Genomic DNA, 27,130 nt, shown 5'->3' with positions numbered 1-27,130 from the left:
AACTCGCGCCACGTGAAAAGGGATAATTTCCCTTTTCGCCCTTTCGATGTTCGAGACGCCCGCGCCGTTAGAGACCTCCGCGAACATGTCCTCGGTTCGCCACCCTCCTGAGGAACGCTGATAAAAGAAAATATTCAAAGTGCTTTCACAACGGCGAAACCTTTTGCCTAGCCTTTTGCCCTTACTTTGTCGGGAAAGATTATGTGCATATGACGAAAAAAAAGAAAATATATATGGAACGTTAAATATTTTATAACTAAATTTTTACCTCGATACCAAGAGTCACCTCGTTGCGTTACTATACACACGCGTGTTTCCTGGAACGCCCTTTATCAGAACGTTTGCAGCTCCGCGTTAGGTCGTCGACCACGGTTGCATCAATTATTAACAACAACGAGCTAGCTATAAGACAACTTTATAAACGATACTCGGAAAATGCCACACACGCGCGCGCACGATTCCGGAAAACGTTTTTATGCCATACTCCTGTCGCTCGATTAACTATGCATTCACGTCTCCATACTTATACGTATATTGGGTTAACCGGAAAGTTCATGCCGATCGCCTTAGCAAAATTCAAACGCAAAATACTGTGTTAAGAATTAACACAAGGTTACGCGTCAAACTCGCCAAATCGACTCGGGTCGATCTCGTCAATTCCAACAACGTTGAAATTGGTAACATATATTTCCAAAGACATGGCTAACTTGCAAACAAGCCTTTTTTAGCCTTCGTTTGTTTATTACAAAGTTACGAAGAATTAAAATCGGTGAGATTATACTCCTAATCTTAATATTTACCATGCAGAGTTTTATATTTGCATTTGGCTAAGGGAATTGGTACGAACTTTCTGGTAGAATCAATACATGCATCTGCAACTGTTTGCGAGACGCTCGATCGCGCGATCGCATCGATGCGAGGAATCAACTTGGATTCGCAGAGGTAGAGGCGAAAGTCTGCGATTAATTCGCGGATGGAGTTTCTCCGTGGTATTACGAGATAGCAGGATGACGAAAGCGAGCGCAAAGCAGTTTTATGCCACGCGAGAATACGCCGCGATTCACTCGCAAGACTCAATTATGAAAGATTCCAGTCGTTGCAGAAAATTAACGTCCAATGATAGAATTTTTTCGATTGAGAGCAAGTTGCAGCGAACTATTGTTATCTCTGTGTTCGTACATTTGTGCTTGTCCGATTTTCAACGAGTTGACTGCGCTGCAAAAATTATTATTACGCGACTTTTTAATTATTCAGTAAATTATGTAAGCAGGTCGAACCACCGGGGATCGTTAATATTTATCGTGCGAATTTGAGGATACAAAAGAAGGATCGTGAGATTAACGATCCATGATTTAATATGGAACTCGCAAATAAGCTTGTCCCTTCGCGTGCATCTCGAACGTGTTTGCGCGATTCGCTAGACTCACTCGATTAATAAAAATGAGTCAACTAACAGCCTTCGTGCAGCCTCCTCTTCTTATTCGTTTTCCGTCGCTAATTAGTAAGCCATGACATATTCCGTCATATCTTACTCGTTTTTTCGGTAAATAATTTAACGGTAAATCCGACAGATGACATCGTTCATCACGTGGAAATATTGAAGGAATCGATTACTTGACATCCAGTGATGCCCCAGTTCAGATTCCTCTTTGACTCAGATTTCCACCAAATCTTTTTTCAATAATACTTTGAAATTTTTCCTAAATAATTAACGAGAGAAAAACAGAATGCAGAAGGTGAAAAATAAACGCAGTGAGATGGATGTAAATTTTTTATATTATATATTCACGATATACGATATTTTCATATCCGCTGTTATCGCACATGTAGAGGCTGTATCTTCCTAGATCCCGAAAATCTTCGATTATTTCGTCGTCTCTTTTTTTTCCATCTCTCTTCCAGCTCTCCTCCGCGAACCGTTATTCTCCGTGCATTTCCGAAAGGCAGTAACTTTCTACGCTCCGCGGAACATTTGCGGTCAAGATTTACAAGAATAGCGTCCGATCGACACGAATACGTATATATCTGAGAAACGCAATTTTCAACTCTGCATACACTTTACAAGCCGTTATCGCGTTACTCCTTCCTTCAAATCTCTGATCTAAGGGCGTCTCGATGTGCGTCTTCCACGCGAGATATATCGACAAGAAGGATACGTGCGACAAAATGTCAGGACGACGATAACGAGAATGCGAGATTCGCGAGACGTCCCCATACGGACACGGTCCATACGTCCACGAAATGTATTGAGATTACGATAATTTTTGTATTGGCGGGCGGCGCGGCGTGGTCATATTCAGCAACAGTCAATAACCACCTGTCTCAATAATTTTCGACAAACTTCAAGACACACAAGATCAAACAAGTCCGAAAATAGCAATTGAACAATCATCACAAAAGTTTAAGATGATTCATAAGAGAGTCGCAAATACCTATTTCCGAAAAGAAATTTAATTTCGCAAAAGATCCGAGCATTTTTTCGCATTCGCGGTATCAAAATAGGTAAAACTCCGCGGGTTTCCGTTGACGGAAAATACTTCATTTTCCCGTTCAATACTTTCGTGATCTCTTCCTTTCTATCGCTTTCTGCCTCTTTCTCTCTCTTTGTGAAAGCGGAGCACACGTTGACAGACGTCGTCGACCGCGAGCTCAACGTACACGTATCTCGTCGGGATTCTCGTCGAAATGTCAAAAGATCCTCTTGCAGCTTTTGCTACTGCCGCTTCTCTATTCTCTCCTCTCCTCCCTCTCTCACTGACTCACTCGCTCTCCTCGTCCTGTCTTTCCTCCTTCCTAATGCCTCTGCCAACCGTCTGTCTCGACGATTAGATCCTGTTGTCAAAATTTAAGACGAAGGAACAATAATCGATAGTCGGAATAAATATCAGACATATAAGATGAAATCATGTAAAAAGACGTAGTCTCATCTTTCTTAACGCTGTATTTTCTAGCGTCTTCTCAACTGACAAGAGAAGTATCATTCTTTCGCATCATTGATAAGTTTCGACCATCCGTCAATGATGAAGAATGAAATTCGAAACTGTCGAGCGGTCATTCTTTCGTGGCCATTCGGCGAACGAAACTTTGACGCACTTTTCCTCGTAGCAAAATCGCGATTGCGTCTCTGAGAGGCCCAAAGATAAAGCAGTCTTCCGCGAAAGCCGCGTATGGGTTCGTCGTAAGTAACGCAAACCGCACTACTCGTAAACAATTTATATCCTACCACCGTTGAGGAACAGGATCTTGAATACGAAAGGGAGGAATCTCGAGAGATCAAGCGAGCAATCAATTATATAATATTCATAAATAATTAAAGTGCGAGGTTTCTCTCAAGTAAAGTATGCAAACTTGCAATAACACAGAAATTGAAATATCTTGAATCTAGGAGATTTCCAACTCTGAAACGCGCGCAACGTTAAAGTTTCCTTCGAGTTTGATTTAATCTGACAATAATGCTCATACGCAGCACCGAGTCTTATATTTAAATTGCGATTATAATCCTCTCCCGAGACCATAAAAAAAGAGTTTTAGACCAAGACTACGCTGGATATTAAAACTCTTTTTCCACGGTCATGAAAATCTTCATAAAATACAAATTTATAATTAATGCAAGCCGCAAAAGGTAGGTATGCTGAATTAAATTCTGGGTTTTTCCCTTTATCTCGACTAACTTTTTCAGCGGCTACGCTGGGAACTCATATAACGTCGATTTGAGAGCTGCTGCACTCATAAAAGATACCACGTACATGCGCACACGTAAACTCGCGTACACACATACACACACACACACACACACACACACACACACACAAAGAACGTCGGAAAAGAGGCGACTCTGAAAACTGGGAAACGACTTTCCGCGAAGCGATTACCGGCTTCCGTTATTTCGAAATAGCGTCCTCGACTGATCCTAGCTCGACACGCCAGGATCATTATCCCTAATAACGCGAGTGTGTCATTCGGACGGCGGTGCGACGGAGGTAACGTCCGCGATTGCGCAAGGTCGTCGCAAAGACTGACACTTTAACCCTTTCGTCCCTGACGCGGATAAATAGGCACGTCGCCCGCAAATTGCGCTCGGTGCGAAATCGAGTGCTCGCGTTGCGATTCGCGTCCCCAGTAGACAAGAAGCACAAAACGAGAATGGAATAATCGACACGAGAGACACGAGAGCTTCTTTCTCGATAAAGCGTGACTCTCATTTAATTGTCGGTATCAATAATAATGATAATAAACCGCACGTATATTAGTTTACTTTACGGGGCAAACGCAACCAAAAGGGGTTGATATTTAATTCAAATGCTGTTCGACACATTGACGATCGGACATCGATATCGAATGCACTTCAATTACGCCATGTGTCATTCGCGCGATTGCTATTTATAATAAAAAGATTATTGCGTTGCACACTTTGATCGGCAACTCGGATAAATATCCGAGCGCGTTGCGGAAATTGCAGCTTGTGGCAATATGGCGGCGTTTAAATTGCGACTACGAGCTGCAGTTTCTATACTATGAGTAAATATCCCGAAAGTGTCGTGCGTTTCTGCGAGAGAATGACAACCGCGTTTCGATATGTCGATATTACGTAATGATGTAATCAGACATCTAAACGTCATTCCTTCAACGTCATTCCTTCCGTTATACTTACCTCCCGTTGGGAAGAAAAAGCAATGGCTGCTGACCATTTAGATGAAACATTTCGAATTCTTAGCATCGACGAGTGAAATGGGAAACGATGTCGGAGCCAACGAAAACGAGAGATCCTGCCATCCAAAGCACGCTAAAGCTACGCGATGTATCATCGAGGGACCTTCGCATCCGGTGTAAAATCTGAAGGACTAACGGAGGCGTCACTCCCGGAAAAAATGGCAGGAATAACGGAGCGAATGCAACGGGGCGTAATGGAGCCGTTATATCTGTGGCGAGGGATTGTTTGGCGGAATTTTACGCGCACCAACACCGCGAGAAATCCATATCGCGTAAAAGCATCTATTTGTACCTTTTGTTTCTCGGCGGCGTTCACGCGCAATTAACGAGCTTACGCGAGAGCCGCCGCCTCACGTGTTTCGCGACCATAATTCAGCCCTCTCGAATCCACTCCGCTCCATCGCCCTGCGAAAACCGTCCTCCCTCCCGAAAGGTATATACCAGAATTAAAAGATATTTATGGACTGTGTTGATCTCTCCCCGGGGAAACGATTTTGGGAGCTCGCTTTGTGAGCGATGGAAATTGTGCCTCTTTTTCTAAAAAGGAGAGAAAGAACTTTATGACAAAAAAATTGAGAATATCATTTAGCAAGTATCGTTAAACATCTCGGAACATGCTCGTTGCTCGGTCCTAGCCGAATCTTGGTTCTCGGTCTCCCGGAGTCCTCGTTCGCCATTAGAAGGAAGGCAAAGAGAAGAAAAGGAGCACGTGCTCGACGAAAGCAGTTTCGCCGAAACGCGGCTGCGTTTTTTTCCGTGAAATTTAATCAAGGCTATCCGTCCACTGACCGATCCGAAACCGTGTCCGAACATGATTTCGTGCGTGTTCATCGTCAACCTGCTATGGACCTGGATCAACACAGCCGATAGAGATGTATTAGGTAGAGACGAGAAAAGAAAAAGTTACAAGTAAAAAAGTAAAAAGGATTCAAAAAGGATCTCTTAAAGTCTCACGGGAGAATAAAGTATCACGAGACTACTCCGATCGCGCCGTTCCTGCGAGCAACTTGTGAACAACTGTACCTGGACTCCGATTAGTTTCCTTTTCTCCTTGGCGTGATTCCGCGTCGTAGAGCCTCTTCATTTCCCTTAATCCAATAACGACCTCATATTTCGCCGAGTACAACGGTCCTCCCTCTCCGACGCGAGACGCGAATACGCGGAACAAATATACCGTTTGACACCTGGAAGACTGTGCCTCGTCGTGGCACAATGGCCTCGTAAAGTCCCACTTTGTTCCCGAGGATAATAAAGTCCCCGAGCGAGTGAGCGAGTGAGTGGGCGAACGAGCGCGAGAACGCGAAGGATCCTCCAGAAAGTCCTCGGGAGATATTCCTTTGTTCAGTGCTTCGTGGTTACTCGTCAGGGGGTTGAACAGGGTGGACAGAACGACCAAACCTCTTGTCAACCGTATACTCTCCCTCTGACCCTGTACTGCGATTCCCCGCGGTCCACCACCGACTGCTTTCACCCACCGTGGCTTCCCGTTATTCCACTTTGCGAGGCGCTCCTCGATTTATCGCGGAATAAACAAGCGTTTCCCCTTCCCCTTTCCCGGGCCATTCGCGTTCGCAATTTATGTAATACTGTAATTCGCATTAAACCGGGACCGTTGTCCCCCTAATCTCCTCTCCTCTCCTCACTAGTAAATAGTCCTAGTAGATAGTCGACGCTGTAAATTTGTAGGAAAATAGAGCCGACGAGAGAAAGTTCGAGAGGAAGAGGATCTTTAAAATCCGGAGTCGGACGAACGCAAGCGGGACATTCCGTTCCCCGAATCTGGAAACCTTTCGCTCCTAAATATTTTTCGAGTTTATAGAATTAGTTTGGAGAGATTAACGTGAGGAACGTATAAACCTTTCGTGGAAGTCTCCATTCTGAAATAGAAACAAATGCAACTGAAAAGAATAAAGCAAATGACCCTTGAAATCGATTCTTGCGTTTTCGTCTTCTCTTTTGAAACTGAAAGAAATTTACGGAAATTGTCACTCGAGGCGACCAAAATCTCTCAATAACGGACTCGACTTTTACAGTCGAGATTTTCGAGCTTTACGACAGTGAGACATTGAGCCAGCTTTCACAATATTCTGGAAAGATCGCGGATTATGCGGATCATCACCTCACACTTTTCCCATAGTTTCAACTATTTCAACTGTGCTTCATAGAAGGAAGGCTTTCCTCAAAATAACTTTTCGATTCTACCCTTGTAATCCTTTTGGTAAATTACGTATCTTGTGTATCTAGAGCGCATGCAATTATTACAAGATTATAAATTGTAATGCAATATTTTGAAAACTGCACAATTACATTTAATATTTTTCAAACGCGAATTCTGACGTTGCAGAGAAGATAAATTAGAAATGTTCCATGGGCAAACTTTGCGGTAGCTAGATATCGTTGTGACATTATTTTGCAATCTGTATCCCATAATACGAGAGATGCGTCGCGTTTCCCTGTTGGACGAGCTCTTAAAAGCTCTGCGAAAAAGGATTCCAGTGTACTGAGCGCGAAATAAATATTTCGCGCGAATGAGCGAGCGAATGAATGAATGGTGGAATTCGGATCCGCGAAACTTTTGCGAACAAACAGAAACAGAGAGAAAAGGAGGAAAGTTTCCGCGTGTTTTTCATCTACAATTTACAAGTCACGTATCGGATTCATCGTAAGCTTATAAATCTTTAATGTGCCGTCTTTCAACGCGCTCCCGGGAAATATTGCGCGAGAGCGATGAGAAAAATGTGGGTCAAACGCGAAGAATGACGCGCGCGCAGATACGAGCAGGATCCTCGAGATATAAAGAGTCGCAGGCACAAGAGCCCGTTCACGGTAGAAGAAGAACGACGAAAAGGGCACTGCGGGGATTTAAAGGACAAAAAATATGAGACTATTGGAAACGTGTCAAGAAAGAGAGAGGCGAAATTTCAAAGAAATCGAAAACGCAATAATTCGAGTATCGAAGATCGCGAAAAAGGAAGTCGCGAAGGAGAAGCTGCCAACTGAAAGTGCTGAAGGTGCTGCAAAATGCAGACAATAAGATTTAACTAAAATTGATTATCATCGTTTATTCCTATTATTGTAATTATAGTTGTGTATATTAATTTCCTTTAATTTCAAGCGAAAAATGTTTTTCAAATGTTTTTGATTCACGGTTTTGTTTCAAGGAAGAAAATGTTTTGTTAAGAAAGACTTGAGAGAGCCGTTTCGCCGAATCGTGCTATACATATAATGTCTCGATAATATCATGAAGGTTATCGATGCGCATCGCATACAGAGACGATAACAAAACGTGTCTGCAAAACAAGCCTTTGAACTCTGAAGAGAATACTTTGCGCTAAAAGCAAAATGTCATTCACATAATGCATACGTTTTCCGCTGGTGGCCTTTGTGCCGAAAGCAGCGCTCGATTTGCTTTCGTTCGCATTTATCACCTATCGAGTCGTGTGCGAATAAAGGGGAAGCAAAATGCTCTCGGGAAGGCGCGGAATGAGCAAGAGCATTTGCTCCAAGAAAGAAACGTGGAGGGAAAGGATATTGCGCGCGCGCGTACGCTGCAGGGGTTCTCAAATCGCGTCAAAGTCAACATAGTTTTTCCCGCCATGTTTCGAAATTGCAGATTGTCGAGATAAATAATTCTCTCAATAATCATCAGCAATTTGCGTATCATCACACTCGATATATACAACGAGAAATGTATATATATGTAATAAAATCATCGAGCATCAGAGATAAAATCTTGAGACTCCGTTCGAGTAGTTTCTTGTCATCGTTTCGTTAGAATAAAATCCATATTTCGATTTGACGCGCGCAATACGTGCACAATACGTTCGCGAATACGAAGCAAGACTCACCACTCAATGCTCCTGTATCCCCTGAGGCAGCAGTGAAGAGCCTTGAACGCACCCACGTTGGCATACTCCGTGGTAACGACCTCTTTCGTGAAGCCCAGGCCACCCGGTAGATGGTGAAATTTGTATATCGAGCAGTAATCCTTCAGCTCGTTGCCGTGGCCGATCGTCGACAGTATCGAAAGCGCGACGATGGCACGCACGCTGGTCGTCGACATTGTCACGTCCATTCGTTGAACGTCGATTTACTCACTTTGACACTCGCGAGCACAACCGGCACAAACAGCCTACTTCGCACCGTTCGATATGTTTCAGTTATCGCGACGAGGTGGTGAATCGTCGTCGAATATTTTTCGTTGTCGGACGAAGTTTGTCGCTCGACACTCGCGATCTAACACTCGCGGCGAAAACTCGAGATTCGTGGGCTGAGACTTATAATTCGCGTTGCATCGCCGAATGCACGATTGACGTCACTGCGCTACAGTTTTCGTGCCGTTTTCTCGACAATGTATGCACGATCGCGCCATCGGGACTCGGCGATACGCACCGTCCCCAAGTCGCGACAGTTCGGTCCGTTGAGGATTCGTGGTTCGCGTCATGCGATACCGATACCGCGTTTCGAGACGCACGATTCGAATCCGTCGTGAAACAAAAGTTGGCAGCACGTCGATTCGCACGACGCTCCGAATACTCGGAATTTCAAATGATGCGCGCGCGCGCGCGCAACGTTGGCAGCGGGATAACGGATGATTGCGATTTTCGCGATTCAAATTTCGCGTGTCATATTGCTGTCGGATAAACGTTAGTCGGATGCACCGTTAATTGGAATCGCTCTTGAAACTCCTTCCCGGCGAGAGGAACGTATCCGTTTGTTTGCCGTCAAACACGAAGCTTCACGTTTACCCGGAGAAACGACAAACACTCGAAACGTCAGCACTTTATTTTCTCTCTCTCTCGCTTTACCTCTTTTGCTCTCTGTCACTCATCGGGCATTCTCGCTGTCCACCTCTCTCGCACGTCCGCGCGATTTCAATCATCAGCCTCCACCATCTTTCTTCGTTGTCTTTCTCCAAGCGAGGCACCTCAGCGCGGCTAATATTTGCACGGTGCAGCGCACACACACACACACATACACACATACACACACGCTTTGTTCGAACGCGCGACGTGACCGTTTGTCGCCCGAGCGAATCGTGCTCCGACAACGGCGGCTCCGAAATGTCGCGGCGCGGAAGACGCGATAGGCAGTACGCACACCCACTCCGATATCCGACGACAGACTGACGCGCGAGATGCGACTCTACCAGTCTACCACCGCTGTTTCAAACGAGCCGCCTGTTGCCTCGCGCCGCTTCGGCCGGCTTCGGTCGTCCTCGGTTGCACCGCCGGCCGGCGCTTGTTCATACGGCAAGACTGTTCGCAAAGCATCTACATATTATGAATAAGCAAAAAGCTTGACAATAAACAAACAAAAAAGATGCTCGAGTGGCAATATTATGAAATAATTTATTTCTAAATTACTTGGTCGTCAAACATTTATTATGACTTTGCAAGAGAGATCGAGGGAGAGAGAGAGAGAGAGAGAGAAGAAAGTTTTAATATCGTACCTGTATGATGTTAAACGTCAAATTTATGTGCAATTGAAAGTAAACTTTTACGAATAAGTATTATTGGATTATACATTTTATATAACTAGCTATCAGACAGTTGATTTAATTGTAATCTTCGATCCATGAGTTATAAAGATGAAAGAAATACTCGACGAAACTCATGTTGCCAAAGCAGACATTGGCAACCTTCCACTATTATACGTAATACTTGTTAGTATGTATCCATGCGTTACCAATAGATTTCTGAGAATATCAATATCGTACGCGACCGTATTTTTTTTATTTCATCGCAGAAACTGTCACAGAAACGAGATAAAATATAACGTGTACGTATTAGCAAAATATGTACACGAGTATGAGTAAATTGTAAGAAAATCACTTGGCATGTAAATAATGTGACACGATAGAAATAGATAAAAGATATCGAAGGATCAACATAATGTTACTTGTGAGCACCCAGTATAAAGAGACGTAATATCGCGTGAGACACCGAAACGCACTGGCAGAGACTCGCGCGCGCGTCATCAAACTCGGAGAAGCGTGATCTCGGGACCCCTTCGTTCGTCGAAATCTTTGCGTTCTCGGCGCGATTAGACAGTCTGGTGCACTCGTTGCGCATTTGTAACGTGTTGTGGGGGATCTGAATTCTAGGAAGTCTTGCGCGGGTTTACCTCTCCGTCTCTCATGTTGCACGACATCGCGAGAAGCGAGTAATGGCGACGCGTCAGCGAGTTGCGTCACCAGGTTTTAAATTCGACTGGAAGTGCAATTTGAATTTTCCTCCTTTTATCTCGTAACTTTGATATGTAACTTGTACCTCGATCTACTGACTGATTGCGATTAATTCAATTGGCCGATTCGTGAAAAAATTGTTGACATTGCGCATATATATTACAAATCTCGCGGCTATAAATATGCGTGATTAATGATCTCGCAAATAAATTTTGCACGTGCGACGCTCGATAATGACGCAGCGAGGCATTTAGTATTCATACGGAGAAGGTGACTCATAATCCTATACCTACCCAACGCGCCGTAACATAACGGGTGAGAAAGAAGATCGTGCAACACACACGATAACGAACGATCGAACAACGATAGTAAAAAACGATACAGTGAAACACAAAAACCGAAAAGGCCAGATTCCGTTTAGGCATTGTCAATGGATCGATTGTCGTTTAGATTCTTCTTCGACCAGGTTACGCGTGTCTGTTTCCACGAGACAATTCGCGAGTTATAATCGCCGACAATTGTGATAGTCTATGAATGGTAACAGATCGCAAAATGTCTTCTCGGAATTGCGGATGTAAAACAGACCTACATAATTCAATAGGTCGCAACATTCTGCTCGAAGAGGCAGATAGCGCTTTCCGGGAAATTGATTTATCTCGCTTGTTTATCGAGTTATCTATTCCGCTTACTCGTTATTTTAATTGCCTTGTGATAATTTTGCATAACTTTAACCGCAAAGTCAAGTTTTCTTCACTTGATGACTTATTTTTTCGCGAATGTACTATTACGTCTTGATTCACGTTAACGAGCAATTAGATTACTCCGAATTATATACGCAAACTATAACTGTGTGTGTGTGTGTATACCTGATCGTTTGCGACGCCGTTATCATCTATTGGCCAATTTTTCAAGTTACTCGAAAGTAAGCCGGAAATAGCCGACATATGATAAAACAGTACTCTTAAACGCCAAGTCTTGTTAGTGTAAGAAGAAAACAAATTACTAACAATAAATATGCACAATTATAATAATTCACGAAAGATATAATTTTTTCCCGATGTTTAAAATATTCTTATTCAGGTTTATAGACTATGTCTGTGTTCAGGTTATGTTATATAACCTCCTACTACAGACTTCTATATTACGTACACTAGACACACAGTGCGAGCTGTTTATTGTATACTGATATATTTATATCTCGAAGAAATGTGTACTAAAAGCGCCTCATTTCGCGATAACTAAATAATGATTTTGATGATGCAAGTGTACATTGCAGAATGAAAGATATTAAAAGTACGATACCTCGCGTATCAAGAAACACAACATTATTTCTAACTTTATAGGTAATAATTTATTACATAACTCATAAATCATTTTACATCTCTCTTGTTTTCTCTCTCTTTTTCTCTCAAAGTTCACTATACAAAACTTATCATTCTCTTCATGGCTCTAGGAAGGCTATCTAGTCACACGATTGTATTATTTGACCTCTTTTGTTGCTTCCATTAATCCAAGATTATTGAGCAACGCTTGCGGGCTCGGATCCCTGCCTCTGAACTTCCTGAAGACTTCGGCGGTAGGGTAACTTCCACCCAGGGACAAGAACGTATTGCGGAATCTTGCACCAATTTCTTTCTGCTGCGAATTGTCGGATCGAGTTTCCTGAAACGCCGTGTACAAATCGGCGGCAATCATCTCCGACCAGACCTTGCTGCAATTTAACATTAATATTTACGGCTGGAATTATCACGAAGCAATGCATTAAATTGTATCCCGAAAATACCTGAAATACGCGGCCGCCCAATTGCCGCTCCATATACTCTCGAAATTACAGACGTGAACGTCCCTCTTCTCGAGAGGTAACACGAAATACTTTGGCCACAGTTTCTTCACCATTGGCACCCAGAATGTCTCGCTGCAATTTTTCCAATCATTTCCAACGTAAAGCACAAATTCTATCGGAGACATTTATAATCTTGACCTTTCCAAGAAGCTCACCTGGAATGCAGCTCCAAATCCAACTGCGACAAGTAAAGTTCCCTGCACAGTTTGTATCCGGCGAGGTGCGATCTCATCCTTTTAATATTCTCAATCGTCTCCAGAGGCAGCGGCTGCTTCGTTTCGTAATGCGACGAGATTTTTTGCAACATAAACGGCTCGTACAACCTGCCGCCAAACACGGGAAAAGTAAAATAAATTGACTTAAAATTGACTTTCAGTAAAAGTCCAGTTTCATACCAGTTCTCCATAAAGTAGTCGCATATAAATACGGCGTCCCATTCCACAAATGACAGTCCGCTGATGTCCGAGTATTCAACCGTGGTTAGCAGATGTTGCAGGGCATGTCCGAACTGCAATCGAAATCAATTAAAATGATCGCTCGCGCTCAATTTCACCTTTCTTCGATGAGAAAGACGAAGCATTAATAATTCAAGTTTAAGTTAGAGATCGAAAGCGAGGCAAGGCGAATATACCTTCTGGAATAGAATCTTGACGTCCTCGAAGGAGAGCAGAGAGGGTTGGTCGTTTATCGGTGGAGGGAAATTGAATATCATGGCGATTAACGGAGCGCTGTTGCCAATCTTGCTCTTGCTCTTAATCGTCGACACCCATCCCGAGTCACGCTCCTTGCGGAACTTGTCCGTGCCTCTGGCGTAGGGATCCAGATAGAAATTCGCGATAGGCGCCACGCTGGATTGCTTCAAGTCGAACACGTCGAAGAACCGGACATCCTTATGCCAGATGTCCGCTTTCTCATTCTCAACGAATTTCACGTTGAACAGCATCTCGATGTGCTCGAAGAGACCTGACAGGACGGTCGGCAGCGGGAAATACGATCTCCATTCTGCCTCGTCGTAGCTGAGCAAGCGTAAAGTTAGCCGAGTGTCCGTTAATCATAAGATAACTTTGTTTCAAGTTGCTATGATAATTTATTTGCGTAAATAAACTTGCAATATATATATATATATATATATATATATATATATATATATATATATTGGGTTGGCCAAAAAGTAATTGCGTTTTTTTTATATAAATAAAAGGCGAATTTTTCATGGGAAACAAAAACTTTATTAAACAATATATTGTCCATTTTGTTTGATTATCTTTTGCCATTTTTCAGGCAACTTCATGATTCCGAGCTCAAAAAAGTTCTTATCTTTTTCAGCAAAAAACAATTCCAAGAACGATTTGATATCCTCATCAGCAGTAAAGGTTTTACCATTCAAGGCGTTTTGCAAAGAACGAAACAAATGGTAATCTGATGGTACCAGGTCTGGCGAATATGGTGGATGTGGTAACACATCCCATCCAAGCTGCAACAATTTTTCACGAGTGACCAAACTTGTACGTGGTCTAGCGTTATCATGGTGAAACACAACACCTTTGCGATTCACCAATTCTCGACGTTTCTGTTTGATGACATCATTTCATTTATCCAGTTGACGACAGTATACGTCTGAATTAATGGTTTGATTCCTTGCAAGCAGCTCAAAATACACAGTCCCACCAGACTGACAGCATAATCTTTCTTTGGTGAATATCTGCTTTTCAATTGCTTTGAGCAGGTTCATCACGCTTGCTCCACCATCTTTTTCGTTTGACGTTGTTGTAGACGATCCATTTTTCGTCGCCTGTTATCATACGTTTCAAAAATCGATCATTTTCCTCACGTTTCAAAAGAGAATCGCAGATGTCAATACGCTTAGTGAGATGAATTTCTTTCAGCTCATGTGGTACCCAAATATCGATGTATCCAAGTCGTTTTAAATGGTTTTCAACACTCGATTTCGATATGTTAAGATTCTCAGCAATCTCTCGTGTCGTTAAACGCCGATTCGAATCGATCAGTGCCTTTATTTTGTCATCATCAATTTCGATTGGCCTTCCTGAGCGTGGTGCATCTTTCACATTAAAATCTCCAGATCGAAATTTAGTAAACCAATTTTGACACTGCCGCAGTTTTAAAGCATCTTCGCCATATACATGACATAACTTTTTATGAGCTTGCACAGCGTTTTTCCCTTTTCGGAAGTAATAAAACAAAATATGACGAAAATGTTCTTTTTGATTTTCCATTTTGAAATCGACGGCAAACAAACAATTGTTAACGAAATCGTGTACTTTCTTTTTGTAAAACAAGCTTGAACTGTGAGTTGTTAACCTACATAATGAATTTGCGGTTTAGAATGAAGTTAGTTACATTTCAAGACATGTATGTCCATCTATTGGAAAAAAACGCAATTACTTTTTGGCCAACCCAATATATATCTTAGTGTACGAAAATCAAGTTACTCACTTGTAAATGCTACGACGTTGCTTTCTACTCCAGTACGCCACATCCCACATTCTTATAGTAGTGTCCTCAAAGTCTCTCTCCCTCGCAAAATCGGTTAAGCTGGCAATTTCTTGCTTTTGAGCGGGTAGTGCTTCGACAAAAATTCCATTATTATTAAGTGATCATTAAGCGAGCTTATTATTCAACCATCAATAATAACAAACATTATATTAATTATCGATCATTTCTTTAATAGAAATTGTTCGGTTCGAAATTTCATTAATAAATCGTATTAAAGAGAATTACCAGTGTTCCGAAGGACTTCCAGTGTACTTTGCAAATTATCCAAATTCCCGGCCATCTTCGTCTCCATACTCATTTCCGCAAAGTGCTTGTATCCCAAACGTTGCGCCTGTGTGATCCTCCTGTCTCGGAGTTCCTCCAACGTCACGCTGCTTTGAACGGATCTTTCTTGGTAAATGCCGCATCGAGTGACATCGGCATCCCACACCGTTGCTCTCAGCTTGCGGTCAGGACAATACTCTGATCCAACAGATACAAAAATCAAGCGGTTTCTCTCCAAGTGTCGCAACGTTCGTTTGTGTAGAAACACGAAAGATACGTACCCATAAATGGGTTCAAGACGTACGGTTTCATCGTAATTGTCCAAGGACCTGCAAAGGGCTGCGCGGGATTGGCCGCGATCGATCTGAGAACATCCTCCGGAAAGTCCTCCACGACAAGCTTGTTTTGTATGAGCAATTTATATGCACCTGTTGCACCCTAAAAGAATTGAATGAAATTTTGCCACGTTCTTCTCGAGATATGCAAATCGCAATGATTTCATTGACAGGAAATGTCAGAACTACAGGGATAAGGCATCTTTAGAGAGAGACAATACCTCGTACTTGGCCTTGTACTCCTTAGTTTTGAGTAGGATATAGTTCAAATCGTCGATGTACTTGCTAAACTCTTCAGGTTGCAGAGCAAGACCATTCAAGGTTCCCTCTAGCACATACTTGCTCAGCACTCGTTTCTGCGAATGCGTTAATTTAATATCCTTATTGTCCAAAGCTTCCTTACATGCTCTGTAAAGCGGCGCGCTGCCAAATTTGCTGGCCGCAGCCTTTGTAGCGCGGTCATGAATGCCCATGTAACATTTGGTTGGCATTAGACTTTGATTGCCAAAATACAGAGTTTTCGCTATGCCCCATGTGGTCTCCAAAGGAAGATACGTGTCTTCAATTGGGTGTAACCAATCGTTAAATACATCCGAGTCTGCTTTTGCTGTAAACAATCGATAGTTATTACGATAAATAATAAAATTCACTAGTTTCTTCAGGTAACGTAACTTCCTAACTTTTAGCTTGACATCTCATACCTACTTTGTACATCTTTTTCCAAAGTTTTCATTTTTTCTTCAAACTCCACAGTTTGTCTGCCAATAGCAGCTGTGCATTTTTCAATTGTAATTGTGTCAAATTCTGGCAAATTATTATCCTTTAGCAATGGATTTTTCTCTAACGATTCCTCGCCTATCTCTGGAAGTCTTGGTGTTAAAAAGAAAAATTACTATATTAAGTAAAACGTAGTAGGAGTTGTAACATACAGATATAAGAAAACAAACATGTAAGTTGCACATAATAAAAACAAAATTTAATGTAAAAATATGTAAAAAGGAAGAGTATAAAATAATCATCTAAATGGACATATATATTAAATTTATATTTCAAACAGATTTTAAATAATAATATTAATAAATGTGGATATAAATCTACAAGGTACGGTGATATGAAATAAAACAAATTTCAGATATACATGTATGTATTATACATATCAAATAAGATAAGTTAGGAATACAAGAGCACTCGAAAAAATATTGAGATATTGACGCTGATGCTAAATCACTGAAGAATATAATATATTAAAATTGCATTGACGCGTAAACATGTACAATAGTAAAATGTATACGAGATTGATTGTTAAAGAAAATTGCAATCATTTAAACATAACCTTCTCACGTGACAATGTGACACAAACTTACAGGACTATATATCCGTGTCGCTTTGGGATTTTCAAGAAATTCCGCCGAGTTAAAGCGATTTTTCTTCCGCAAAAGGACACTGCCATTTTATATACAAGGATACGTTTCTTTCAATAATCTCAAAAATTCATCGTAATTTGATCGGCGTGGAAGATTATCGGTAAAGCTAAACATATGGTACCATCTATCCAAATTTATTGGAATTAATCAGGAGATAGTTCCAACAAGTTGTAATAGATGGCCTATGGTCTTGCATCGATAGCAATTTACTACTCAGAGTGAAGTTCCGAAAAACTCCGCTACGAGCCTCTACTGTTTTTAGTTGAAACGTGAAGTAGTAGTACGACTCAATAAAAGGTCAGATGTATTTTAATTTAAAGTAATGTGATTAAATAAAATATATAGAAAGAATTTTCAATTTGTAATACTGCTAAGTAGTAAATTAAAAAGTTAAATTCTTATTTTACCAAAATTACAAAAATAGCAAGAAATCGCAAAAGTAGTAATTATATATGTAATAAACATAATTGTTTAAAAATAAAAAATATGTTCTAAAAAAGATGAATTAGAAATAACATAAATAATATTCTTGTATAGCTATTCCACATAATTAGTTCCCATATATTAATAAAAATTATTTTAAGATTTTAATCAATTTATTAGTTTTTGCATAAATTTTACTGAGAAACATTATTCATAGATGCAATATATACATATACCGTATGTAATATATATATATAGCTTTCATACAAGGCCATGTAACGGAGTTTGGCACCTTGACATTCCTGATCGCCACGCTTCCAACGTTAATCAGCTTCAACGGATGAGTGCTGATTTATTTGCTTTACATAGGTTTGGAATAACATCAGTAAATGTATCTTAATTTATTTAAATCGTTAATTCGAAACAAGATCAATGCATACATAAAATTGAACTAAAAAAATGAGCTTTTCCTAAATCGAAATTATTAAAATAAAAGCATAAGATATCATATCTTTATTTGAAAAACAGGCAGTTTGCTAGCAATTAATTACTAAGCGAAAATTTAATGTAATTAACATTATAATATTTTTCATAAAAAGAAATAAATTTTTTGCAGTTATGTCATATGAGACGATGAAGACCAATAACTTTTTCGTACATCATTATGTCTTGTTTCACAAATTAACGATATATTCTTGTAATAATTATAATTGGTAATGCAGTTGGTATAAAAGAGAAGAAAAATAAAGTAATATACAATTTCAAATTAAATGGAGGCTATAGTCGTGCGACAAAGCTGTTAAACGTCTTATGAAAATAACGCGCCGGCAATAATGACCCGGCATTAAAATCTCTTGACGTCACGCCTATCGGGCGTCGATATTACTTTCCGATGACGTTTACTGTAAACTATACAATTGTCTAATTTTCTAACTATTTTCAATCGAGCATACTATTTTTAGTATAATCACGTGTATTTCTCTTTCATATGTGTCGTGTAGTTGATTATTTAAATGTTATAAAATTTTAGGTTTTAATATGTTTCCTTTCCATTGTAAGCATTATTTCATAGAGCATATATTTTGTGTGTATTGCATTAGTATATCCAACTTTAACCAAGATTATAAATCATACTATAACACTGCAAAGTTATTGCGTTAAGAGTTTTCTAATTAATACATTTTTACAAATACCCCAGCAAGCATTTATATAAATTTCTCTTAAAACTCGAGTTGATGGAAAAATGTCTGAAAGTATGTATAATTATACATTTTGCTGATATTGACAAAAGATTTTGCCCTTTCTCTTAATTAAAAGTATCAGTGTATTGATGAAAATTCATTAGACATTTAGCATTACCATGAGAATTGCGGAAGTAATTACTTTATAATATGGAGAAATGCGTCGGCAATAAGGCAATTTCGTCATGACAATGCGACGCGGCGTCGCGAAGAGTCTCCCTATTCTTCTCTCTCTTATCGTGATAGTCCTTGAGGTTCTCCAGGCCGAAAGAGGAGGGAATCATGCACCAAGCTTTACGTATGCGAGTTTTGACCTTGTGGCATTTGGTACCTGTCCGTACCAGTCGACGCGCATACAACTCCACACCCAATCCCACACAAGCGCGCGAGTAAAATAACTAAGTACCATCTCCTTCTCTCGTTCGTCCCTCTTCTCCTCCCTCTCTCTCCCTCTCTCTTTTCCTCCCTCTTACTCACCTTTCGTCTATTCGCTCGTTCACGCAACTCGCGCGAAGGCGTACACTGCTGGGCCCTAATGACGACGTAACGGGGACGTCAACCATACTGATGGTCAGTGATGAACCCGATATTGTCAAATTGCAATTTCACCTCTCTGACCATGTCTCCAATTTTACTTGCCAAGAATACGAGTTGTAAAAAGGATATTTTTAATTTTTTAAATATATTCATCTTCTGTTAAATTTATTGAGAGAGAGAGAGAGACTCTTATTCTTTTCAAAGTATAATTTTTATTGTTGAATTTACTGTAAATGCACTTTACGTGCAGTTGACCGAAAATCACAAAAGAGTTGATCTAACGTTGCGAGGAGATTCGGAGATACCTCGGAGGCCACACAGCCGCTTCGATACCGTGTATAATGACGCCGGGCGAGCGAGCGCATTTACATCGCGGGACAATGGAAAAGGTTGCGTCGCAGCAGCAGCTGTGGCATTTGCGGCGTTCATCGCTAATAAACGTGTTCGCGAGAAAATGTGCAATGTATCGGACTGAGTTGAAAGGCACGAATGGACACCGGGACTTTCCGCGAAGTGCGATGCGAGGAGTCGCGGAAGAACGGCCGCGTGTGTATATGTATAGTCCCGCTCATTAATGATATCCGGCAACCGAGTGCGTAACATGACGCCTAATCTGCGCGTTGGAACATATTACGTACACTTTGATCGGAACCATAATCTTCGGTGAATTAAAATTTCAATAATTTTAGAATGAAAGCGAAAATCATGTCCAAGAAATGATCATTTTCGCGGATGATTTCGTCTTCATATTTGCCTAGGTAATTTTGGAAACCGCTATTAAACGCACGGACCATTATCATACAGATCATCGCGATCGTCTGTCATCGCGATCGCATATGAATGCGCGAGGCGCATGTAATAAAGACTTACAGGGTGGGAGGAAAATGTGCAGTAATTTTCAGTTACATCGCGGAATTTTCCAAATTCACGTACCGGCATATACGAGTGAGTCAAGGTAAGCTATCAGAGAATTTAAGTCTGCGAGAATCCAGAACTGTTATGACGCAAGTCGGAAATAATAGCCATCTGTGTTCGTCGCAGAAAACTCATCTAGTGATGATATACAAAAATTATAGACAGAAAATATAAACTCTAGTCGAAATGCCGAAAACAACTTGAAATAAACTCACAGAAACATTCCATATAATACAAATAACATTTACATACATACGTACACAACCACAAATGTAATATTTATAAAGAAATGTTCAAAAAATGAAAAAGGAGATGCAAAATGCAACATTTGTAAAAGTTTAATAGGGAAAGTGAATATACATATTATTTGGTAGAATTGTAATATTTTATTGTAATTTCATTGTTCTACGTCGTGCAACGTAATAAAATAAAAAATAAGCGTACCATTTTTATGGAAAAATTCTTATCAAATCATTAATTCAGTTCGATCCTTGAGGGCTTAAACTTTAAATGATTCCACTCAATTATCCGTTTGACTTTTAATTATGATATTACGAAAATGTTACATAGTACATTTATAATATTTAGAATGTATAATATTTCAATAGAACGAGCAGCTTTTTAATCCACAAAAATGCTTCAGTTCTTACATATTTTTCATAAGAAAAATAGTCAGCAACAATCGGCAAGTTTGAAATCGGAGCGAGTCTCGCGCGTCTCTTCTCTACCAAAGCCAGCAATGGGCCCTCCCTACCCTGTTGCGGTGATTAGGTGTTGGAGGGTCGGGACGGCGCCATGTTGGGTCCGTCCGTGGCGCGCCGTTTAGTCGCCCGCTGACTGCGACCGTGTGCACGTCGCATGGATGAATCATGAATTGAGTTCGCGCTTGTGTCACGTTGTTTTTCTTTTTTTTTTTACTTTTGTTGCATTTTACATTTTGCGCTCGCTCGCGCACGGGACAAATTTCAATTTGCTACTTGGAAGTGAAGAGGGAGGGTCCACGTATATATCTGCGTGCAAAGTGCGTGTCTGTGACTTTCCTCTTCCTCTGAGAGAACGCAGGTGAAAGAGACCGAGAAAAAGAGAGGAACAAACAAAAAGGGAGCAACAACGGCGTGCGATGGCTGTGCAGCCACGCATCGGCCTTTCCGGTAGCAAACATAATTCCGGAAGTGCCGAAGACCTTGTCGAAACGTCCATCACGCGATGGACCACCAGGACTATGCTCATTGCGGCAACGCTCGTTGTCCTTTTCGGCGTCGCGGACGTTGCAGCCATCAGATCGGGTGAGTGTCTATCTCGAAGCTCTTTAAAAGAGTGCTCCGAATGATTTCGATCATTGAAAAAGTTCAACTTTGAAATTTTATCCAAACAGTTTAATCCGGAATTTCAGTAAAAAGAACTCTGCAAATTTGAATGATGATCAGTATTATGAGAAGAATGCAAGCAAGTGCAATAGCCTCGTCAAATGTTCACTTCAAACTGCAAGCTACCTATTAATCATTTCTACTTCAAACTGTTTATACAATTATTATCGATCACAAAATTTGTTTGAATCTTTTATTTATTTAATCTAAGTGTGCGACATTATCTACTTATTCGCTCGTTCAATCGGAACATTGAAGCTATCATCCAACGGAACTAAGAGTAACTTTAGCCCGTTTTTTTTCAATCAACTGATCAACTGATTTTTTCAATATCAATTTCAATATCAATAGGCCTGAGTAGCTGTTGTTAATTTGCAATGAGATTTGATTTAGTTCATTTATTGTAGCATTTAATGTTTCTTGCATATGTGGCAGAGGGGGAGAAAGTGGGTGAGAACAGAAAAGGTGGAAACCGGTTGTTTCGCGTAAAGAAAATACTAGAGGATAAAATCAGTTGCAAATCACACTGAATTTTTGACAAGTTCATCTAGATGCTTTTTCAGTAGGTTTTTACGCTTTTCCTATCAGTGTGAGGTCTCTCCAGGATCTATATCGCGTTGAGCTTGTCAGGAAACCGGTTTTATCGGACCCTGAAAAAGTGTGGCGTAATGTTTGCAGTATTCACAGAAGATACCGGATACTTGAAGAAAGTTAGTTTTTTCTCAACGATGCATCATTCATCTGACGTTTTTGACAATTTATACATCATTGTGGGAATCTATTATAATCACAACTTTTACTAAGAGTTTCGATCGAGTGACGAGTAAAACTTTTTTGTATATGAGCACGAAGTAATTTACATAATCTCACAGATTGCCGATGGACGCATGTAACCAGAAAGTGCAACGCATGTATTATATTTGTTGCTTTAACAAAATAAACTGTTGCATAGAAGCATGAAAATATCTCGACCATTTTAAATCCATTGTTTTGACGATTCTGACATCTTACAAATTGCAAAAAGCTCGTGTACATCATTGTCAGCTAGGGGAGGAACAAGTGGGACGAATCAGTGGGTCAACGAAACGACCTTCGTACTTGGGAGCGCCACAAGTTTGCAAGCTCTGATTCCTGCAATGTGTGCAAAAGAAAGTTCTTTCTCTCCCAATAATCGATGATTCTTTCATGTATTAGAAATCGATTATTTCTTTCGTAATTTTCTCCATTTGTGACGTTTGTAGGATTGCCACTAACGTTGAACTTTATTTTTGCACTGGATCAATTTATATTAACTTATTTACATGACCTATATGTTTACAGTTGCCAAATATATAGCATAAGTCATTTGGATTTTTAGCTAATTTTATATAGTAGCAAAAATATAAACGAAAATGCTTGAACGTCAATATTTAGTTGTGAAAAGTAATACGTGTGACGAATGATTTCCCTGAAATTTCCCAAGGAAAATTTCATATTGCTCTCACGAGGTGACAGCTTTTTGCGGCTGGAGGAAACAACGTTTCTTGAATACGAAATGGAATAGCGGCATCGACGGAAACTTACGAATTCACGATCGGTGGGTAGACAACGATGGTCGGTTTATTCAAATGAATAAACTCCTAAGAACAAATAAAACGAGAAAACAAAAATTATAATAATATTGTCAGTATGTACGATGTGAAAGCGTTTGCACAATTAATTGGCTTTGCAAAATGTCAATGTAAAAGCAGATAAAAGCAGATCTGGTCAGCATATCTTTCCTTCTATAAAATAATATGAAAACAATCACAGAGTTAATACACATATTTTCTCTATTTCCTTTGCAGTGCTCTAATCTGATTCGTAAAATGATATAGAAAAATGCATTTTAACAGAGAATCTCTCTCTTCTTCTTCTTCTTCTTCTTCTTCTTCCAGAAACGATAATCGCAATATTTCCCGGATTAGACCGAGTTTTACCAGCGGTCTCACGGAAATGTATCGTTTCCTCAATGAGCAGCCTTCCTGATATGATGCTCTATATGATTTCGAAGACCATCGGGCCCCTCATAGAACATAGAATGAGAAAACAAGCGGTTAGCATGGCGTGGACAGGCGTGAGGCGTCGAATAAATTTGTAGGTGAGGAGGGAACTCGGCGTGAGCGAGAGGGCTGCCCGCTCTCTGGTAGTTGTCCTTCTTGCCGGCTTGCTCTTCGTGTTCGCTCGGGGGGAGATAGCCTGGGCTCTCCTCGAGGCTGGCAGGTAGAGTCAGTAGGCGGGCTCAGGTTCGTTCACCTCGGCCTAGCGGCCGACCGGATAGCGGGACCCTGGCTTTCCAGTGGGCCCGTCGTCGTCGTGCTCGTCGTCGTCGTCGTCGTCGTCGTCGTCGTCGTCGTCGTCGTCGTCGTCGTCGTCGTCGTCGTCGTCGTCGTCGTCGTCGTCGTCGTCGTCGTCGTCGTCGTCGTCGTCGACATTGTCGTCGTCGTCGTCGTCGTCGACGTCGTCATCGTTGTCGTTGTCGTCATCGTCATCATCATCGTAATCATCGTCCAATCGTCCCGATGGTCTATACCTATCCGTGCAACGTGTTCACGATTACATCCGCACGCTCATCCTGACAGCATTTATTTCTGTATCCTGTGACGTTTAGATACCTTCGCATCTGCGAAAATGTATCTGTGTGGCACTCTCTGCCAGCACGTACATTTTACATTATCGTAGTAGTGTCTTTCCTGCTTTCTCGGTGCTACAGGTCGTTGCTTGCATCAATTGCACTTGATGAATTTATGTCTTTGTGTGTGAACGGCGATTAAATCAAGTAATTCATATTAATTTGAGCGTTCAAGGAACGTATCTGTTATATTTACACCGGATTGTAATACCGAATTGTCGAATAGTGAGAAAAAAGCGCGTTGGAGATTCATACTGGAAGACAGAGATTGAGTATCATTTTATATTTTATCAGTACGCGCGCGTATTTAAGCCGACGTCATGAGTTGCAGGAAGTATGCGAGCATATCGCGAAATTGCTCGATAAAGAGGAACGTGTCGGATGATTCGTCGCAAAAAATATTATCAAGTCACGACGAATGAGATCGCGGCCAATCTGCATGTAAGGTAACGGATGCGTTTTGTAATTGTGCATTGTTGTGCATCGAGACACGCGTTAACTTTTTATTACGTTCCTTTGCATATCAATTCTGCGCTGATTTTATAAGGAAGACTACGATTTTTCTACAAATGACCAAATGATAAGCTGCACTTGTGAACGGCTTCTGCAACTTGTAAAATGATACATAGATTGTTTACTTGTTATATCACATTATTTATTGCATCATGATTGACGTGAAAGTCGAACGAGAATGTTAAGGCACCAAAGTCCGTTATAAATATACGTGAATTTGTCTAGACACATTATCATCGAAAAAGATATGCAGCAAATTGCTAAACGCAACTACTTGATTCACAACATTGATGCAATCAAATCTTGTATTCCTTATCTACATTACGGTTTAAACTTTATTTGGTTTCAAGAATAAGATTCTAGTCTTTGTGACATTTTTCGCGATTCATTTTACTGATACATTTTCAACAATGCAATCATTGTGAATGAGGAACGGTACGGTTTCGGTCTTGCTAATTTTTGTAATGACGCTTATCGCGAATTACCGTACTGTCCAGGATCACCTGTATATCGGCGAGAGATCACGACGGATTTTTCCAGCCGGTGGCAAATTGATGCCAACCCCGCGTGGGAAACATCAACTTTCACCCATGAGACCAGAAGTGAACTCATAGTGCGCGAGTATAACGGCTCTTCGCGTTTCAACGAATCGTGATCTAAAATTTGCCAAACAAAATGGAAGAAGGAGAGAAAGGCTTTAATTATAATTGTAATTTTTAAAGTTAGAATAGAAATAATTAGAAACCTTCTACAATCTCGATTTTGAAATCTTCTGTGATACATGTATAGGCTTCAAGATTTTATTTTATTCAACTTGAGATAACTTGGTAATTCTGAAACAAAATTTTGAAGAAAAATAAATTTCATCTGAATAAAATATTTCAACTCCTTTTGTTTAATCAATGTTTAAATTGCCAAGTAAATTATGTGATTTAATAAAATTCTCTCCACAGTAACTTATAATTAAAGAATTAATTATGGCGCGTTGTCCTTTTGAATGTATTTGAGAATAAGATGTAATGGGTTGCAGTTTATTCCAACACACATATACACATACACGCGCGCGCGCGCGCGTGCATACAGTGTTCGCAATCTAGATTTACTTCTAGCAAGCAAGTTCTATACTCAGCGGATTCTTCGAGGTCTCTCACAAGCACGCATTTCGCACGCACACACGTGTATATGTGTTCAGTCAAGATGCAGCGAAGTGTACACACGAGTGCGTCTACCTGTACATGTACATGCCGAATTGCAGGACATTAAACCCCGACCGAATGCAGATTCGCGCTCGAATGAGTGCAGCAAATCGAAGGCGAGGCTTGCACGAGTGCCTGCGAGCGCACGCAAAGACTATAACGAGGAAGAAGAAATACTCTTAACGGCAACGACAACTTTGCATTAACTTGTGACGTAATACGCCTGAAGATATATCCGCATAGTTTATTTCTGAATTTATGTAACGTAATAAAGTGGAGCTAGGTGATGCGTGGAAAGAGAAAAAGACATCAATTAACAGCTTTCACAATTAGATTCCATAAGTAAAGTACTCCTTTGTTAGGAGTAGAGATGCAGATTTTTTGAAAAAAAGTTTAGTTTTAGTTTTTAGTTTTTTTTAGTTTTTAAACGGACATTTAAAGAGTTACGGCTATGCGAATTAGGTCGTTTAAAATTTCTCTCGGAGGAGGAGACGTCTGATAATTTGCAGCACGTAATCGAATTAGCCTTATGACATGGCACAGAAATGAAGGAAGGTCAATGGCTTTCGAGCGCCGCACGAAAATCGAGTGGCGACAAGTCGCCATAAATACGACGTGTCGCTCGTTATACCGAGTGATCCAAAGCAAATCGATTAATCGTTCCGAAACTCCACTCGCGCACGTGAAGCTAGCGTGTTCCGGTTTTGCAAGCGATTTGCCCAATTTGTTGCTCTTTTCGTAACTGCAGAAAAATCGTTTTCCAAATGCGATGGTTAATATTAACGATTATTTTGACATCGATTTTCGTCGGAGAAAAGTATTCAAAAGAAAAATGATGTTTCCGTTCACTGGCATGTAACGAGTCAGACGTTCGTACATTAGCACACCAGGCGTTAATTACCTTAAACGTTTCGCTAATTCTTTTCACATCACAATTGACTTAGATGTGCCTCACGTGTGGAATCTGCAACCGTTCATTGTACTAGACCCATGTTTACCTTTCTTTCA

At 40.7% G+C, this 27,130-nt stretch overlaps 3 protein-coding genes across 4 annotated transcripts in view; 1 reads left to right on the top strand and 2 right to left on the bottom strand.

Annotated features, from left to right (window-relative positions):
- The window catches only part of LOC105287730 (single Ig IL-1-related receptor), a 98,252-nt gene extending 88,387 nt beyond the window's left edge, over positions 1–9,865 (bottom strand). The window contains exon 1 of the mRNA XM_011353464.3: positions 8,559–9,865. Coding sequence (XP_011351766.1) covers positions 8,559–8,785 — 227 coding nt within the window. The 5' untranslated portion in view covers positions 8,786–9,865. The remainder of the gene's footprint in view (positions 1–8,558) is intronic.
- A 2,374-nt stretch (positions 9,866–12,239) lies between these two features.
- LOC105287687 (probable cytosolic oligopeptidase A) lies at positions 12,240–17,306 on the bottom strand. 2 transcript variants are annotated; one of them, XM_011353395.3, is made up of 11 exons: positions 17,221–17,306; positions 16,562–16,725; positions 16,078–16,463; positions 15,803–15,959; positions 15,483–15,719; positions 15,198–15,327; positions 13,372–13,756; positions 13,136–13,248; positions 12,896–13,063; positions 12,681–12,812; positions 12,240–12,608 (listed from the first exon to the last, which is right to left on the bottom strand). In XM_011353395.3, the coding sequence occupies exons 1-11, from the start codon at positions 17,304–17,306 to the stop codon at positions 12,377–12,379; spliced, it is 2,190 nt and encodes a 729-aa protein (XP_011351697.1). In that variant the 3' UTR covers positions 12,240–12,376. The 2 variants fall into 2 exon arrangements, with proteins under 2 accessions (XP_011351697.1, XP_019889940.1); XM_020034381.2 differs by lacking the exon at positions 17,221–17,306 and having other exon boundaries at positions 12,377–12,608; positions 16,558–16,697.
- Positions 17,307–21,516: 4,210 nt separating this feature from the next.
- The window catches only part of LOC105287672 (low-density lipoprotein receptor-related protein 2), a 32,833-nt gene continuing 27,219 nt past the window's right edge, over positions 21,517–27,130 (top strand). The window contains exon 1 of the mRNA XM_011353375.3: positions 21,517–21,682. Within this exon, the coding sequence (XP_011351677.1) occupies positions 21,517–21,682 (166 nt within the window). The remainder of the gene's footprint in view (positions 21,683–27,130) is intronic.

Source organism: Ooceraea biroi, chromosome 7, assembly GCF_003672135.1.
Source record: "Ooceraea biroi isolate clonal line C1 chromosome 7, Obir_v5.4, whole genome shotgun sequence".
NCBI classification, from domain to species: domain Eukaryota; kingdom Metazoa; phylum Arthropoda; class Insecta; order Hymenoptera; family Formicidae; genus Ooceraea; species Ooceraea biroi.
The sequence above is the reverse complement of the archived record's forward strand: the minus strand, read 5'-3'. Positions and strand labels throughout refer to the sequence as shown.

What these genes read in the sequence shown, in the direction of transcription:
- LOC105287687 (XM_011353395.3), bottom strand. Translation starts at nt 17,306, where the DNA reads ATGGCAGTGTCCTTTTGCGGAAGAAAAATCGCTTTAACTCGGCGGAAT. An exon ending in CAACGTCGTAGCATTTACAA is followed by an intron (nt 13,757 to 15,197) that starts GTGAGTAACTTG and finishes ACGCTTGCTCAG; the next exon opens with CTACGACGAGGCAGAATGGA. An exon ending in GATTTGGAGCTGCATTCCAG is followed by an intron (nt 12,813 to 12,895) that starts GTGAGCTTCTTG and finishes GAAAAATTGCAG; the next exon opens with CGAGACATTCTGGGTGCCAA.